The 19,795-nt window shown below is 37.6% G+C and overlaps 1 protein-coding gene across 5 annotated transcripts in view; it reads right to left on the reverse strand.

Annotated features, from left to right (window-relative positions):
• Positions 1-11,319, reverse strand: part of GABRA2 (gamma-aminobutyric acid type A receptor subunit alpha2) — a 120,929-nt gene extending 109,610 nt beyond the window's left edge. For 2 of the 5 annotated variants that reach the window (XM_032632663.1, XM_032632660.1), the window contains exons 1-3: positions 10,017-10,191; positions 9,428-9,505; positions 6,801-6,916 (exon numbers count right to left, since the gene is read on the reverse strand). In XM_032632663.1, coding sequence (XP_032488554.1) covers positions 6,801-6,916; positions 9,428-9,498 — 187 coding nt within the window. In that variant the 5' untranslated portion in view covers positions 9,499-9,505; positions 10,017-10,191. Of the gene's footprint in view, positions 1-6,800; positions 6,917-9,427; positions 10,192-10,513 lie in introns of those variants that run through there. The other 3 variants (XM_032632661.1, XM_032632662.1, XM_032632664.1) reach the window with 3 other exon arrangements.
• Positions 11,320-19,795: the final 8,476 nt, after the last annotated feature.

Here is a 19,795-nt window from a genome sequence, read left to right on the forward strand (position 1 = left end):
AGATACTGTCAAGCATCAGGCACGCACCCGGTAGCTGCAAGACCCAGAGCTCGTGCCATTCAAGTTCCCGGCACATCCCAGGCTAGGATGGTGGACACGCTCAGTTTCATGTCCCTAAAATCATCCTCTGCATCTCATAGTGAGGTTTTCATTCTGTAAATATGATTTTGTTCTTATAGGCAAATTCAGTATCGTGAACTGGTGATGCCCAATTGTTATATGTTACAATAATCTGACGTATTTCTTTTGTGATTGGCTTTGTTTCCAGAGATTCTGTACATATACAAAAGTGTGCTACAAAATGAAACTAATAGCATGAGAAACATACAAATATATTTTTCTCTGTGCCACACATTTATCCTTTTTTAGAAGTCACAGCTTTTACAAATTAAAGAAAACATTGAGTGATGGACTCTATTGCATTCATAGTAGAAGTAGTAGTAGAATCGACAATAACAGCAATAATACCTACAAGTATTGAGTTCCTACTCTGTTTGCCGGACGCTCCAACATTTTTTTTTAATTAAATACTTAACAAACCAATAAGTCACATACTTTTAGCCCCCCCATTTTACAGATAAAGAAACCAAAGCAAGGAGAGGTTGAGTGAAAAGTTTGTAGTTCATATAGTATGGCAACAGAATTCAAATTCAAAGATGCTGGTATTCAGAGGCACTGATCTTAACCACTTCTTTATAAAATAATACGATGCTATTTTGAGGTCAGACTCCCTCTTAGGTTCTGGGAGAGATCAGATTTTTTGTACTAATTTTTGCCCACCGAATATCCTATATTTTATTTTTATAAAATTGAGAGTAGTAAAATTCATAAAAACATGTTATCATCCATCTCTCTACAGCCTGAGGAGAAATATCCAAGAGTGAAGTTGGAAACTGACCCTCATACCCTAAGTCTATAATCTGACATCATGTGTTTCATGGCTTTAATCATAAAGCTGCTTCAAGTTTTAGAGGAAAAAACAAGAGCACTGTGTACCAATTCTATCTAGACAAGCTCCTTGAAACAGCTTTTCAAAATGCAGCTAAGCACAGTACTCTATCTAGATTTTCCAGACTGAATCTATAATTTAGATACCAAGCCTTGTCATGTCTAATAGTTGTCATTGTTGAGCACTGTGAATGTTAGCTGTTATAAATATACGAGGCCTGTCTACACTTTCCTTTTCTTCAACGACCTTCTAAACACAGTCCGAAACGCAAATGTGGCTCCTTTTATTCAGTTAACAATTTGAAAGCCTCTTATGGAACATCAAAATCCATAGGTGGTACCTGAGTTGTGAGCTCCAATGACTAAAAGGAAGACTAAAGGAGAAATTGATTCAGTTATAAGCTCTAGCTAAGCTGAACATATGGTCTTGGTAGATACATTTCCAGACTTACAAGGGACTAAGCCAACCAAATGCAGAAGACCTACCAGTATTTTCTTGGCATGTTTTCAAGGATACTACCTTCTAAGATGATGTTCTTGAAGAACTCTTCTCTGCTATTCCTAACGGTCCTAATACCTATCAATGCATGCCACATTATGCTTTCTTATTTACTTGAACCATACCATATTATTGTGAGACAGACAGGGTAAGTAGAACCTCCCCTCCAATTTCACAGGTAAGTAAATGATGTCACAGATGGGATAAATGAATCATCCCAAATCCCCCAAATCACACAGTTAGTTCAAGGCAGAATCACATCTAACATAAGCCAGGATTTGGAATAATTGTAGTGATTGTTTCCATCCACCAAGAAGTCAGCCTAATACGCTGGTGCTAACAGTGAAAGGCCAGTACAGTAATTAAATGATAACTGCTCTGATGATTTTAAGGATAAGGTAAGTTCTATAGTTGATTCTTTTCATGGGAGCATACTAAATAACATAAAATAAAATAAATGAATAAAATAAAATTCATTCAAGAAATATTTAATTCCATGCTTACTCTGTGCCAGGCACTGTTCTAGATGCTTGAGAACCAGACAACAAAACAGACAAAAATCCCTAACCTCAATTAGCCTTCATTCTAGCAAAAGAGACAAAAGTAAGCAATTGACCTAATGATTTAAAAATTATCTTGTATATTAAAAAATAGTAAGTGCTAAGTAAAAACAGAAAAAAAGGCGTAAGAAGGAGCAGTATTGCTAAAGGATGAACACATAGTATTTATCGCATTGTTCTGGGTAGGCCTCGTTGAGAAGGTGAGCTCAGTGGGTATCCAGGGAAGAGGGAACAGTTGGGGAAAAGCTCCAAGGAGTGTGTGTGTATCGTGGTGTCTTCATGGAACAGAAAAGAAGCCAATGTGACTGTAGCAGTCTTAGCAAGAAGGAGAGTTGTGTGAGGTGAGGCCAAAGAAGAATAGGGAAACAGATTATGCAGGACTTTGGAGACCATTGAAAGAAATCTGTGTTTTATTCTGAAAGAAGTAGAAACCATTGCAGGATTTTGAGCAGCTGAGTAATGTGATCGGGCCCTCAGTTTAAAGAGGACCCATAGGTCTGTACACCTTAAATGTTTACAGTGCTATATGTCAATTATACCTTAATAAAACTGGAAGAAAAAAAAGAAAACCCATAATTAATTATTAAATACCTTAAAATTTTATCATTCGACCTATTGTACAATCCTTTTCAAGTATAGAAGTCCCAATTTATCTTCCTCCTCTCAGAATAAAATGCTAATATTCCCATTTTCCCTAAGAAGATATCAAGGCTCAGAATGTCTAAGTAACTTGTCTGGGATAAGAGCTAGTAAGTTGAAGAGCCAGGTGAAAAGAATAATTTTTCTAACTCTTAATACAAAACTGATTGCTCTTTCCTATGTACTCATTTATACTAACGTTACAAAGGAGAAATAATAATAATTGAGATTAATTATTCAGATTATCCATCAATAGAGATGTTCAGTTTGATATATTAAATTGAATCAAACCCATTTTTCCCCTTATTATTAATTTCTGGGATATAATGATACAAATAATTTCCCTGAACTTTCTATTTGAAATGACATATGAACATTCAGGCTGAGAATTTTGGACAGAGAAGAAACCGTAATAATAACTGAAACTTACAACAGTGTATTTACAAAGGTTTTCAAAGTCTTCTAGTTATTGCTATGTATTAACTCTCTACTATATGCCAGTCATGTGCTAAATCCTTTGCATATATCACTGTATTTAATATTCATCAAAAACCCTAAGAATAGTAATAGTAATCCTATTTTACAGATGACAGATGTAGCCCCAGAGAGGTAAAGTACTGAAAGGCCACAAGACTGCTCAGTACTCCATCTAGAATTTTACCTAAATCACCACAGTCTAAAGTTAGGTTCTCTTCACTCAGCCACACCACCTTCCTGCAGTAGGATGCACAAAGTATCACCTCAACATTCCCAACTAAAAGGTCAGCCAGATGTGAGTAGCTCCATTTTCCAGATGATTAACTGGTCATAGAAAAGTTAATCAAGTAATCAATATATTTTTTTAGAGTCACCATATGCAAATCAATATTTAGGTAGTGACAGTACAGAGTATTTATGATACAATACCTTGCCTCAATAAGTTTACGCTCTTGTTAAGGTAACAAGAGACACATAAAAAGGTAATAAATAATCCAAGATAGCACATAATACGTACCAAATGAGATACAAAGCCAACAACAGCCAAAGAAATTCAACAGAGGGAAAATTGAATCTGGGTGCTTCAATTCAGTTAAGAAAGGTTATTACTGAAAAGGATCCACATTGAGGTGGTCTTCACAAGAAAAGAGAAAATGAGGAAGAATAATTCCAGTGAGAGGGGAATATTTTCCCCTCAAAGGCTAAGGGAGCAGATGTGAATGGATTATCAAGAGAAAATGAATGTGTTTGAAGTACAGGATAGATGGGTGGCAAAGTAAAAATTAAGCCAGAGAAGTAAATTGTAAAAACCTTGATTGTCATGTTTGGAACCTATGGGAGGAGGGAAGGGATTGTGTTTAACTGCTAGTATGTTGCGTGTACACTGTAGTTTATGTACTCCTCTCAATTTAATTTTGGGAAGGTATAGTTGATTTACAATGTTGTGTTAGTTTCAGGTGTACAGCACCTGAAATTTTGGGAAGGTATAGTTGATTTACAATGTTGTATTAGTTTCAGGTGTACAGCAAAGTGAATCTGTTGTACATATACGTATATCCACTCTTTTTTAGATTCTTTTCCCATATAGGCCATTAGAGAGTACTGAGTAGAGTTCCCTGTGCTATACAGTAGGTCCTTATTAGTTATCTATTTTATATATGGTAGTGTGTATATGTCAATTCCAATTTATCCCCCGTTTACCCCCTGGTAACCATAAGTTTATTTTCTACATCTGTAATTCTATTTCTGTTTTGTGGATAAGTTCATTTGTACCCTCCTACATGGGAAAGGAAATAGTCACCCAAGTCCAGGAAGCACAAGACTCCCATACAGGATAAACCCAAGGAGAAACATGCTGAGACACATATTAACTGAACTAACAAAAATTAAATACAAAGAAAAAATATTAAAAGCAGCAAGGGAAAAGCAACAAATAACACACAAGGGAATCCCCATCATGACCATTTTAAATGAAAGGAAACAGCGATTACCTGGCCAAGACACAGTTTTGGGTGTGTAGATGGAGCAGAAATTCTAATCTAGATCCATCTGCATGCAAGGCCTATATTCCTTCCCCCCTACCTCCTCATCACCATCTACAGAAAGCAATGGGGAGCTATCACAGGTATTTGATCAAGACAAGAGAGTAATATATGAAAAGTATTGACTACAAGAAGACCAATCTGACTGTGAAATATTAGCACATGTCCACTATCAGAGAAGGATTGGGGAAGGAAGACACTAGGCAAGAAAAGCCACTTTGTCTATTGCATTAACCTACAGAATGAGTCACAAGGATCTATATTAGAATGCTGATGACCAAAGTAAAAAGAATGGAAGAGATATTTTAAAAGAAATATGAAGAGATAAATGGCAATATCCATGTCCTTTAACAGGTAGTTTTTACTTCCCAACTATACACCCACTGTGTAAACATTTCTCTTAAAATCTCATAGACAAGATCTAGCTTAAATATCTTAAGTCTTTTAGGCAGCACATGATTTATTAAAAAATAATAAAATCTAAGCCTTGGGAAAATATCTGCCTTAGTGCAATCTACCTCCCAAATCACCATCATGAACTATGACAGCCTCATGCTAGGCATACTTCTGTTGTATGAGTTTGACATTAGCTCCTTGCTATATATGCTAACATGGACGGTAATGCCTTCTATTCATGGTCATTAGAAATGTTAATTACTAAGAAAAGATTCTTTTCCTTTAGTTTTTCCTTATTTTAACTTTTCTTTTAACTTTTTATTTTATATTGGAGTAAAGAACTTATTTACAAAATGGAAACAGACTCATAAACTTGAGAGTTTTTCTTTTAGTAGACTAAGTGTATATTAAACAATTGAATTATCTCTGAGAGATACAATGCATCATACTTCTGAACATTATTCTTCCCCATCACTTCTCTCTTGAAATGCAAGGTACCACTCAGGATTCAAGTCCAAAACCACTATCAATTAAATGGCATATTATTTAAAAACAAGTTGGGTCTTTTCCAACCTTTTCTGACTCCTGGGCAATGCAAACCATACAATTGCCAAATATGTATAGAATTAACAACCACTTACATTTTTCAAAAGACAGTATTGACAAAACATCCAGGTGTTTAGTCACTACACATCTTTCCAAGCAATTTAATATTGCAAAGTTGCCAACCTGGTAATAATCAGGCTAACTATATAAACCTTCAGTCAGTACCAAGCATTCAACTAATTCATCTTAACTTTGAATTAGTTATTAAACTGAACATCCTAATTAGTATAACATACATTTGATAAATGTGTGCATGCAGATATATACATACATACATACATATATATATATATATATATATACATCTCATGTTAGAATTAATAAGTAACAATATTTTGACTCAGAATCCTTTCAGGAATTACACACCTACCTTACTTGTGCCTAATCTCTTTAGTGTCACTCATCTATGCTAAAGGATAATTAAAATTTAACATATTAGCCAAGCCTAGTTTCCTTTACCTTTATGGATAAAAATAGATCTGTTTTTCTGAGTTGAGAATGAATGTTTAAATTTGAAATCAAACTGTACCACAGGTCAATAAATTAGGCCTACAGCTGAAGTATACCCAAAATGTCTTTGAAAGTTTCAAGAATGCCAAACCGGTGCTGTATTTTAGAAACGTCACATGCACGTGTAAAGAAATATCATCACAGAATCCTGTGATGATTGCTAAAATTTATCTGGTTGCTAAAATTCAACCCAGATACTCTTTTATATTTTTATGTTTCTCGTTTCTATATATCTGTACTAGTGTGAAAGTAGGCATCTGTAAAATTCAATGAAGGAAACGAAAGATACTATACAAGCATATCTGCCCAATAATGTCACGCTTTCACATAGTCTAAGTTTGAAAAACTTAGCCATTATAAATAAACTAATTTAAAAACTATTCATGCACAAAGTCTGGGCTCTATATGACTTTAGGTAGTCTATAAAAGGTATGGTAAATACATTATGTCTGTATAAAAGGAATCAGAGATAATGTTTACTTCATATACCTTATTTTCTATTACCTATGTTTTTTAATATGTGACAATGCATTCATGTATAAAATGTATTAAAATATAAATATTACCCTTAACTTTTAAAGGCATTATTTTGTGAGCATTTAAGAAAAGGAAAACTATTTTTACCTCCCAGTCCTGGTCTAAGCCGATTATCGTAACCATCCAGAAGTCTGTCTAGAATTCTTGTAAAGATGGTAATGTTATTTTTAGCCTCATCTTCTTGGATGTTAGCCAGCACCAACCTAAACAGATAATTTTACAAGCTGATATATATACATACGTGTGTTTTGCAAGTGCCAACATGCTCTTCCTCCTTGATTTGAATTTTAAGGCTCCCTGAGCTATTAGTGTCACTAATAGCTCCTCCTTTTTTTTTTTTTTTTCCCACTCCTTTAAATGCCAGTATGTCTATAGGGAAGGTAAACATGCTGTTGGAAATAGATAATAAATACTAGCTTATCAGAAAGTTTGATGCCAAAATTATTTCAGATTTCTATCACTTCACGTTTTGTGTAACCTATTCAATTTTTCTAAAATGCACTCCCTAGAATATATTATGATGGTAGATTATCACATGCAGATACTATTAGTAATGTTGTTCTGCATTTGGAAAGGTACAAAAACCAAAGGGACTACTGAAAGAATTCTTCAGTGATTTGAATATTAATTGGAAAATAAATTGCCTCCTTGGAGGCACAGAATTTTTCCATCTTTCTCAGAAATGTCTTTTCTTTTTATGTCTTTTTCTCTTTTAAGCCAAGATGATTTTCTAACTTTGGGTATACCTCCACCCAATGGCCAAGTGCAATATAGACATCAGGGAAACTCCGCTGGCTGTGTTCCAGACTCCACTGAAGTCAGGAGGTGGAGGTGGGCTCTGAAAGCATCAGCAGCACAGACACAGCTGCAGAGAGCCTTGGAGGAGTACCCCTCCTGACTGGTCTCTGAGGAGAGCAACAGAGGTCATCCAAAGATTAAAATGCCCAGCTACTTTGTGTGTGTGTGTGTGATAAATTTGAGGAAAGAATAAGTGGTCTTAAAATATCACCAGAAGAGGGTTAGAAACACTGATTTTCTCCATTATTTCTCCATCAGAAAGCCAGACACCTGGTTTTGTGACATCCAGCAATTTGGTGCAGAAGCAACTGGATGTATAAAACAGAATGTCCCTTTTCGCTGCCATTTTTTTCCCCAGAATGATTCAGAGATTTAAATTACTGGTCCAGAAAAAGAATCATTTATATAATAGAATAAAATACTGGCATGAGCATTACTGGTCAAATATAGAACAGAAAACTAGTAGAAGAAAATATGGTTAAGTACTGAGGATTTTCAATGATTATTAATGGACCACAGTTTGTTCACTCCTCTAAAATCAAAGATTATATGTAATTGCATTCTGATCAAGGTGTACTGTGTGAAATATCATTGACAGAATTCATTTGCATTTAAATGATTACACAGCTAGTAGCTAAAAATAGTCATAATACATCGAAAAATCAATAACCAACTTCAAGCAAATATCCTCTTGGGAGAAGAGAAAATATTAAAATATTGATATAAAGATAAACATTTAAAAAATTATGTAAGCAAATTAGTTCATACCTCAAGCCTCAAAAGTTTTTATGTTGCCTTAAGCTAACTTTAAAACCAATCACTAAGATGGTCATGAAGTTCCACTTAGAGATTTTCACTGGAAAGCGTTTTTTAATCACATGTCACATTTTCTTTCTAAACTCAATATTAAGATATTAAATGAGGAGTTACTTTCCAATTAAAAATAAGACTTCATAAAGAGATTTCTTCTCAGTTCTAGAAAGTATTTTCAAACTTTGACAAACTTTCATTTTACTGAGACAGGGAAATGAAAAATTTAAAGGGAAATAAAGGTATCATAAACACTAATTTTTTTAAAGGAATAATTACATGGACATTATTATGAATCATATTTTAAGTTCTCTGGCATTTTGAAAACCATACCCTAAATTTAGGCAATTAATAAAAGCTGCCCATTGATGATAAAAAAAAATCAGAAAAGACTACAATTAAGATGATGCTATTGAAAACAACAGAAATTAAATTTGATATTTGTAGAATACAGGCAAAACAGAATTTGTTACATTTTCAAAGTACTTTTTATGACAGTACCATTTTAGAAGTAAAAATTTCTAAATCAATAATATGAAAAGTTGATTAATAAATCAAGCTTTTGTTTTATTTGTTTGTGGTTGTGAAGTTGTATAGTACCTCCACCTAGAGGTTTCAGATCCACACATTATTTAGGTTTTCTATGTTGACTGAAAGAGCCAAGACCAAAAGGAAAGAAAGACAGAAAGAAAAAGAAAAGAAAAAAATTAACACTCAAATCATTTTAGCTTATGCTTTTCTGTTGGGCTTAAAGGAAAACCGATGGTTTCTTTACTGAACTTTGGTGTTATTATAATCGCATATAACAACCACTTCAATACCTTGCAAAAATATGCCATCTAAAGGGCACTCTTTTCTTCCGTGATTTATTTTTTTAGAAAATGTTTGTATTCCCTTTTATATTTTATCGCTAAAGACAAGAAGCAGCGAACTTTTAATAGTCTCTGTCATTGAATAGTTCTGTTTCTTGGTACAATATGTTTTCATTAGAAATGATCCTTCAAAATACTTCAGCTTCTGAAAAGCCACCTCTGCATTGATAACATTCAAGAAACACACCTTCACCCTGAATTTAAAATGGCAAATACAGTAAATAATTGTCTCACCTGGCTGGGTCCCACACCAAGAAAACAAGAAGCAGCAACTGCGTGTTGCAGATGTGCAGTTTCATCTTCATCACCACTCTTTGTAAAGTCATGGAAGAAAAACAAAATACACTTAAAATTACATTCAGTCCCACCGTCCAAACAGCCCAAAAGAATGTCATTTCAACTGGGAATTGGAGTTAAAGATATAGAGATTATTCCAGTGGAGTGTGTGTAGGGTGTGATGACTGGAGGAGGGTCTTTTCTTTTCTTTTCTTTTCTTCTTTTTTTTTCCTTTCTTTTTTTTTTTTTTTTTTTTTTTCTCTTAACAGAATGATGACCAAATAATCAGACTTTGCTCTGCCAGGAACTTCCCTCAGCCACATCGTCAGCAAACACTGTTTTGTGGACACACACGTATTAAGGACACACGGGACCCTGCACTGACATTTGAGCTAGAGAAAAGAATGGGTTGGAGGGGAGAGTGAAAAAGGGGAGGAGAAACGGGTATTTCGTGCCACATCCCCTCAACCAAGACCGCCTCCGCGACCACAGCGGGAAAAGCAAGGGGCAGCCAGCCCACTTTTTTCGATTATTCTTCTTTCATTACAATGAACTGCAGTCCTCACGTCTTCACTACTTCAGTCCTTTTAAAATAAAATAAAATCACCTCCCTCCCTGCCCAACCACAGTTGCCCAAGACCACGTCTTGGAGGCAGCCGGGTTCGGATTAACTGCTGCGAAACAACGCGTTTGACAGCTGTTCCGGAGCCGAGGACCGCAATCCGAGCCGGAGCGTGAGGCTCCGGGATCCAGCGGAGGCAGACAGGCAGCGGCGATCACAGCGTGCAAAGTTAAAAGACTATAGAAGAGCCTGGCTAACGTGCTGCCGGGCGGGCGTCTCGGATCTAATTGTAGTTGCAAATAGGCTTCTGGTGAGGAGTATCGCAATTATTTTTTAAACATGCTGGGGAGGAGGGGGCGACCTGAGCCGCTTCGGTTTCCAGGGACCTCGGAGAGTGAATGGGGGGAGATGAGCCATGCACGGGAGGCAAAGGTAAATGGGGAAGCAAGGGTCCCTGTTGGGACCAACGTGTGCGACCTTACCTGAAACGGCAAGCAGAATTGGGTGTTTTCCTCCCTTTGCCCTGATCTAGAGGAGATAGGAAACTTGAGAGAGAGAGAGACAGACAGACAGACAGACTGCAGCAGCCCGGCGAGCGGGGAGCGATGGGCTGGTAGCAGCCGAAGGAGAGCGCGAGGAGTGGCGGCGGCGCGAGGAGTAGAAGGAGGCGAAGGCGTCCGTAGTGGCGGTGATGGGCGGAGGAGGAGGAAGAGGAATAGGGGGAAGCGTTGGCAGGAGCTGGCTGGGTGCGGGGGGGACGCGAGCAGAGGCGCGGTGCGCGCAGGCAGCGGCGGGCACGAGCCCCACGCCTGGAGGAGGAGGAGCCAGGCCCGAAAGGAGGGCTAACGAGGTTCTCGGCAACGCAGGGACTCCCCCCTACCCCCGCCCAGATACCGGGTAACCGCCCACCGCCCGCCGCCCGCCGGGCACCTGCCAGGGCACATCCCTAAGCGGCGGCGAGCACCTCTCCCCGCGCCCACGCCGCGCCGGAGGAGCGGAGCCCACTCGCCGCCCGGGATTGCGCCCCGCGGCCGCCCTCAGGGACTCCCTAGAGGCCCCGAGGTTCCAGGGGGCTGCTGGTGGGTGCTGGTGCGGCTTCGGGGACGCGGTGTGTTTGTGCGGCCCTAGATCCCCGGGACCTCTCCCTGCCGCCCGCCCCCCAGCGTGCCCTGGCTCCGGAGCGACGTGGCTGCCGAGGAGAGGTACAGCTCCCGCTGGAAGGCGAGGGGACTCATCACGCCTGTACTTGGTCATCAGCGCATCCACGCAGGACCAAGTTCGAGGCATGTTGCGTGGAATCAGACAGCAGGAAGTTTCTCTGATTTCCTGAGCCCTTCTGATGTACCACTCATTCCTTCACACTCCTGCAATCAGGACCAATTTCCCTTCAAAGCTCTGAGGGCTGGAGACTTCCCTGGAGCTGGTCAGTCAAGTCATCTGCAAATTATTGGGAAACCCGCTCACTCTCAGCAATTCTTTCCCCCAATATCTTTTCACAAACGTCCTCCCTACCTGGAGGACAAACTCAATCAACCGCTCCAAAAAAGTTTACGTACTCCCCACCCTACCCACCTCCACCCCCAGCAAAAAGGAACCTGCCGTGCTTCTGCTACCTCTGCAAATTCTTTCCGCAGCGGGGCGGGGTAGGGGCGGGGTATGTAACATGTTTTGAGGTTTTCCCCCTTTAGGGGTTTTTGCTGGTGTAGAGACCTGTTGTAATTTCAGTCCCATCGTACACTTTCAGCCTTGTGCTTAATTTGTCTCATTTCTCTTCTACTTTACCCGAGGCGATAAAATCCAAACGTGCAACTTGAACAACAAAAAGAGAGACATTTTCCTCTTGGTACTGCAGGTAAGACAGAACGTTATGCATATCCTTCTAAAGCAAAGCAGAACGGGTGTTTGTCTCTTCAAGAAGTTGTAATAAATGGTAGACATTTTAAACGAAAAAACAAAAAGTATGCTGATATGTTTCTGTCTTTTTGCATTCAGAGTCAATATATGCCAAACACTTCAATTTTGTTAGATATGAGCCCAAAATTCAGATATTTTTCCTAGATGGTACAGTTTTCATAACAACAGGCACTTCTAATCGCCGGTAAATTTTAGCTTTGCTTTGAAGATTATGTGAGGACAATAAAACCTTTACATTGCAAATTTTTCAAGCTGTTCTTTTTAACCTATTAATCACCACTTTCTAAATGAGCATTTAATAAGCTACAACCTAAACAAACATTTGCTCTACTTAGCTGCCTCTGTGAAGAATGGAACACCACCCAGCTTTCTCCTCCATCATTAATATTCCCTTCCTGACTTGCCCACTGCAGAGTCTAATTGAAATTCACAAAGATAAAGGCATGCCATTTAAAACCTTGCAACTAGGGAATCTAAACATCTTCTACTTAGTGTGAACACTTCACTTCCTACTGTATTTTCCTATTTTCCATTTCTATGAGTCAATCTTTATTAAGATCTCTAACACTTCGCCATTTATATTACTACTAAGTTGTTTATATTTTGATAATGAAAGTTGAACAGCCCATGGTTTCTTCCCAACCTTAATTGCTATGCTAGAAAATTTCTCCTTCATGGATGTACAATTTTTGTAAATATCTTCATAGATTATTTGCTTACCACTATAGTCTTTTCCTTGGGTGCTAATGACGAATTATGGATTGTAGCTTTAATTGTTTTATCTCAAAATTTGTATTTATTGGAATTTGTTCTCAAAAAAAAAAACCTCTACCATTAGCACCCTTAATAAATTTGTAATCTCACTGCCGTATGACCCGTTTATGTGGAAGTTCACAAAGTTCAAGCTGTTTTGGATGATTTTCACCATTTGCTTTTTAAAAAACTATGTTAGAACAATCTATAGATTTGGATATACACTTACTTGAGAGAGACTCAGTAAAAGCTAGATTCAAAAAATTCATTATAAAACCATGATTTTTAGTTCTTCCCCACAAAATGCTTTGCAATTTTATTGAAGTCGGATAGCTGTGATTTAAACTTCAAAGTACATTAAAGGAAATGGAAATCAGAAAAGCCGATTGCGAGCACCGGACCTCTACTTTTATTGCTATATCTTCACTGATATTTCGCTGTGTTACTAGTCCAGTCAAATTTCTTCTAGGATTGTCCAGCTTCCACAAATATCTGAAAAATCCAGCCTGATATCCTTCTTTCCTCTCTGTGATGGAGTGCAGCGAACTGCCTGTGATTTGAGAGCCAGCCTGCGTAGGTCATGACTAAGCTCTTCCTACCCACTCCTTGTGGAGCAGGTCCTAAGGCAACCAATCCTGTAGAAGAACTGACAACTAGTCGATGACCAGTAAATCCAATCCCACCCAGGCTAAAGCAGTGCAAAACCTTCTGTTTGAAATTGTTTGAATTACTCTCCCACAAATTGGATTTAGGGGGGCGTCACTTCTTATATAGTTCCCATCCCTAACAACCAAGTCCCTAAGGAGATTTCCACATGAGGACCAAGAAAAAAAGAAAATGAAGAATTGGGAGATCATGATTTTGTCTCCTGATATCTCACAATATTGTATAGTTTTAAAATTCATTTAAAATTTAAATTTCACAAAACTGTTTGTGTTTTTTAGCAGATATTTTGTAGAGCTTCCTTTTTTAGGGCTCAGTTATATTGAGACTTGGTACCACTGCTCCAGGGAACTACTACTCCATAATCTATATATAGGGGACCTAATGAATCTTTAGGTTCTATAAGATGTGTATATAGGTATATATAATATATGTACATATATATTATATACATGCATACAGATATACAGATATTTATCTGTAGAAAGACAGATACCTGAACTAATAAAATAGGCATAAGGATCTTAATGAGAATAGCATTTATATAATACATTTCTACAAAATGCTTTCAGTCTCACTGTCTTAGTGAGTCCAGTCATCACTGGTCTTAGTGATGTTTACATACCTTGAAGAGAAGTACCAGAATTACTTCAACAAGAATAGCATCTCACCATATTTACAAATTTTTAAATATCAGCATATATTTCATATAATAAATTTATATACACTTTACATTCTTATGAGTCATTCATTCAAATGAGAATATATATTTGTGAAAAAATAGAAACTAAAGCATAGATTATCCTGTTTTCACAGAATTAAATATTATTCTGTACTTTTCCCCAGAATACTTTACTAATTTCAAAGTATGCTTGGAGTGCAAGTCTGTTCTCACATATTCACCACATTATCATTCAAAAAAAAAAAAACTGGAGTCCACTAGGCTCCAAGATTTTGCAAGAAGAGACAGCTGGAAAGTGGGAGTAACTAGCCTTATAAACAAATAATTCCAAAACTACTCTGTTACATTAATGTATCTAGGTCACATTTCATTACAGCTAAATATATCACATACACTAACTTGGATACACTAATGCACATTACCTTCTTCAAACAGAATAACTCTCTGTTTATAAAATAATTTTACAAACCCTTATCCAACTTGCAAATCAAATATATCATGCATTCTAGTGCATTTCTAAGATATTAAAAGCTTAAAAACTAAAATCCTAGTGATTTCTAAGATTTTAAAAACTACTTACATCAAACACATATGCAAAGTAATTTGAAAGGAAATCCTTTTGCTATCCTACTTCGTGAAATTATAGGCAGAATATTTTCACGTCATTCAGTTGCTTCCTAAAACAAAGAGAACATTTCAGTAATGCAAACCAAAAACTCCCTCACTGCAAAATACACTGTGCATTTCATTGAAGGATAAGCTGCTACATGATTGGCAACTTTTGCCTGTGAGGCACGTTCCCTAAATAATAATCATTGTAATGAAAACAATAAATGTAAACCTATAATGTCTTCATTAGTATAAAAGCTTAGACCCCATTCTAAATACTTTGCACATATTTATTTAATTAATCTTCACAAGCAAGAGGTTATTATTATTCCTATTTCACTGATGCAAAACTTGAGGCGCAGAAAGGTTAAGCTAGCTCAGGTATTCCAGTTGGGGAGCCAGGAGTAGAGCCCAAGCGATATGGTTCCACAGTCTCCATGTTTATTATTCTGTATTACCTCTACATTATTCCTTGAAAGCCAAAATTTTAGCTTCTCATGTGTAGTCTCACTATTGAAACTTTGGACAAAACATTTAACTGTTGATGTCTTGGTGTCGTCTGAGTAGTATAAGTCTGTTAATAACAGCCGTATATTCATTTAACAAGTCTTATTTAGTGTCTGCTGTGTATGTACAAGACCCCATTAGATACCACTACTCAGGATATAATTATGACTAAGGCATGGTCCCTACCCTCATGGGAGCTTATATCAAATTGAAAAGGCATAAAATAATGTATGTTGTTAATTGTAAACAAATTAACGACTGAAGCCTATACATGTACCCTAAAAACTTTGTTTCTACAACAATACTACTTTTACTAAGGGTAACATACAGCATAAGAAAAAGAATGAGACATAGGGAGTGTTTCCTTTAATAATTTACAAATCTAGATGTTACCATGTAACAATTAATAAATGGATTCTTATTATTAAGAACATGATTAAGTACCTTCTATGAAACAAAAAAAAAACACCTAAGCCCCTAGGCCCAGGAAAATTTTATATCCAGAATAAAAAATAATCTATTTTATGGGGATATTTTCTGAATAATAACACCTCATCAGGAAAAATCATGCAAAAGAAACCACTAACAATAACAACAACAAAATCAGAGGACAGAGGAAGTCCAGGACCTAATTTGAGCCTATGTACATACATCTCAGGTAGGATAATATTGGTCTCAACGAAGGATTATTCCAATATCATTATTTTTAGCATCAAAGCTCTTCCATCGTGAGAGGAAGAGAGAATATACATATTGTGAAGAAATAAGTGAAATACAATCAGGCTATGAGTATTTCATGGTCAGTCAGAGAGACATGACAGAGAAAATAGAAACCAATTATTTCTAAGAAAAAATGAATAATACCATGGCAAATTAAATATGGAGACCAAATAATTTAAAATAATAATATGTAGACCATTTCTACTTTCTAGAGACCTCTTTTATTTGCCAGAGTGACCTCCTCATAGATGCCCAGTAAATAATTGCTGACTTCTCTGTAGAGTTAAGCACTTTGGAACACAAAGTGGGAGCCTTGGTTCCAGAGTTTAAAATATCATGACCTTTGGCAGTCACAGCTGTGATATATGGTAACTCTTGAAGCTCTCACCATCTCTCACCACTCCCTATACATCACAGGAAGTCACCTTCTTTCCTCAAAAGGTCTCTTCTCTGGTGTCCTCTATCTTACCACCATCCTCCCACCAAAATTCTGAAAAATGGATTCCCCGAACACACACACATTTACTGTTGCTGAGAAAATACCTCCTATCTATCCCCATCATCTGACCCATTCTACCCATTGCCAGTCCCATCTCCTGAGCTCTGTCCTCATTTGGGCTACTGCAATGCCAATACATAGTAGCCAACTGGTTTCTCTACCTCCAATCTCAGTTTTTTTCAATTTGTTTTCTACAGGACCAAGAAAAGAGTCTTCCAAAACCAATTCGATAGTGTCTGTCAATCATTTAAAATCTTTTGTTGATAAAAGTATAAGGTGCAAACTTTTACACATCACATATGATCCCTGTTTATATCTCCAGCCTCAACTGTGATCTTTCCACGGACACCTTGTCACACACACGCACATGCCAGCATGTGTGCGCACACACACACACACACACACACACACACGCACACGCACACATATCCATAATTAGCATTCATTTCTCAACATCATCCCGTTCTCTACACTCCCTACAAAGGAAAGTGTTTACATTTCTGTTTCTCTCAACAGCCAGTAGTTTCATGTCGCTATGCTTTTGGTTATCATTGCCCCTTCAACTGGAATGCCATCTTCACATTGTCTATCTGGTGAGTACATCACGCCTCAGCCCTGTAAACTATTTCTTACCCGTCTAGATACAATTGTTCATATTGTCCTTTTGTGCGCCTGCTGAACTTAGCACAGGCATTTAACATGAAACCTGGACTATCCCATTTAACTTATTTATTAACTTTTCTACCTCACACCTGTGAGCCTCATCGTAATCATCTTTACCTTCCTGGTGCCTAGCATAAAACCAGGCATATATAATCTTTCAGGAAATTCTTGAGGAATTTATGGAAGAATGAATCAGTGAATGAATGAACAACCTGATGAATAAATAAAAGAACACATGAGCCTCTATGCCTTCATATGTATATGAGAGACAATATTTCTTCAGAGGAAATGAGATGCAAGGGAGTAGTGGTTAAGTGCTCAGACTCTGGTGCTAAGCCTTTCGGTTCAAATCCTGGTTCTGCGGCGTAATCACTAGGCAACCATGAATAAATTCCATAGCCTCACTGTGCTTTAGTTTTCTTACCTATGGAATAAGGAGAATTGTAAAAGCAACTTCACAGGTCTTGTGTGAGTGCTCTGAGTTGACACACGTACACAGAATAGCGACTGGATCACAGACAACACTGCAGTGTTTGCTGGTATCACTGACATGTTTGAAAGCCCTTAGTTCACTGCCTCGGCATTTAGTAGGTGAGATGAAGTTACACTCCTCACCCTTGAATTTATTGCATGTTTTAGTCTTATCTTTCCACTGTATGTTCCCCATCCACTTTTTCTCACTAACATTCAGGTTCCCACCTTCACAGAATAATCAGGTAGAGCCCTCCTCTTATACCTACATTCTCTTATGTTGCCTTATTTTTGTTCTTATGAATACATGGTTTCCCTCATTCTCTCTCTTTTTTTTTCTGCTCTTTTTTCCCTGTCCTCCTTTTAGTACACCATGCCCTCCTTTTTATTCCAGATCGGCCTGCATTTCCATCTTTTGTTAGTTCCCTAATGTCCCCTTTTCCTCCCTCTTTCTTGATATTTATATATAGCATAAGTCTGCTTTTGTGCACACACTTGTCTAACATATGGATGCAGGTGTGTTTATAAGAGTGCATACAGGCAGGGAAGTGTCTATTTTGTCCAGTGGGAATGTGAGTGTCTCTGCTACAAAGGTACGGGCAACCCTGTCTGTGTTTCTGTCTGTCGGTCTCTCTATAAACCATGCTATTAAATTATTCAAGTGCATTGTGTGATTCATTATAGGAACTGAATAGAAAAGTCAAGTGACTTTCTCTTTTGAACTGGCTACTGGTTTTCCTGCAATAAAGAGATTGCCACATGTTGGATCATTTGTTTAAAAGAGGCCCATATCTGTAACATCCAGAGAGCCAAAGACACTGATCAATGTAGAAGTTTTCAGCCACCCTGCCAGCCATACCCTAGATTAAAATATGATTAGAAGTTGCTATTCCTTTTTTGTGACTTCCAGGTCTCTAATATTCCCATGCTACTCAGCTGGAAGAGAAAAAGGTAAGAGACATTTTTGTGTTAGGAGTTAGGCGTTAACAAATTATCTTTAAAGAATATTTTTTGGGGGAAGCTATTGTAAAAGTGGCTTATGAAAGACATTAATGCTGTCTGGCAAATAGGGCCAGTTTCCAGCCTAGGTGTATGAATAGACAGAATTTCATTACTTTCCTTGAAATTAGAGGCGACAATGGAACTTTCTCTGACCAGTGAAAGTTGAGCAGGAGGGACACAGGCCATTTCCAGATGGAGGCTGGGTGAGCCTGTGTTCATTCACCCTGCTGTCTCCTCCATCATAGGTCTCGTAGCCAGAGATGCTCCAAATGGTACCTTAGTGGTTCCTTGAGGAGGGCATCCTCTGAGCTAAGATCAGAGCTCCTAGCTGACCTGCGATGGACATACAGAATGAAATAGAAATAAATATTTGTAGTCTTAAGCCTCTAAAATTTAGGATGGTGTTTAACTTGGCCTCTCCTGACCACTGAAGGATGAAGAGAAAAGGAAGTTTTGTTGTGTTTTCTTTTTCTTTTAATTTTTATTGGAGTATAGTTGATTTACAATGTTGTGTTAGTTTCAGGTGTACAGCAAAGTGAATCAGTTATACATAGACATATATCCACTCTTTATTTTAGATCCTTTTCCCATATAGGCCGTTACAGGGTATTGAGTAGAGTTCCTTGTGCCATACAGCAGGTTCTTATTAGTTATTTATTTTATATACAGTAGTGCGTATATGTCAATTCCAATCTCCCAATCTATCCCTCCCCCACCTTATCCCCTGGTAACCATAAGTTTGTTTTTTACATCTGTGACTACTTCCATTTTGTAAATAAGTTCATTTGTACCTTTTTTTTAATTCCACATATAAGGGATACCATGTGACATTTGTCTTTCTGTGTCTGACTTCCTTCACTGAGTATGACAATCTCTAGGTCCATCCATGTTGCTGCAAATGGCATTATTTTGTTCTTTGTTATGGCTGAGTAATATTCCATTGTATATATGTACCACATCTTCTTTATCCATTCATCTGTTGATTGTCACTTAGGTTCCTTCCATGTCCTGGCTACTGTAAATAGTGCTGCAATGAACATTGGGGTGCATGTATCTTTTCAAATCATGGTTTTCTCCAGATATATGCCCAGGAGTGGGATTGCTGGATCATATGGTAGTTTTTAAGGAACCTCCATACTGTTCTCCATAGTGGCTGTACCGATTTACATTCCTATCAACAGTGTGAGGGCTTGTTGTGTTTTCTTTTTAATATGAAATATTGAATGATGGAGTGGCATACAAAATATTTTCTGGCAGGGAGACTTTCTTAAACATCCTGAA

This window comes from Phocoena sinus, chromosome 5 (genome assembly GCF_008692025.1).
Source record: "Phocoena sinus isolate mPhoSin1 chromosome 5, mPhoSin1.pri, whole genome shotgun sequence".
Lineage (NCBI taxonomy): Eukaryota > Metazoa > Chordata > Mammalia > Artiodactyla > Phocoenidae > Phocoena > Phocoena sinus.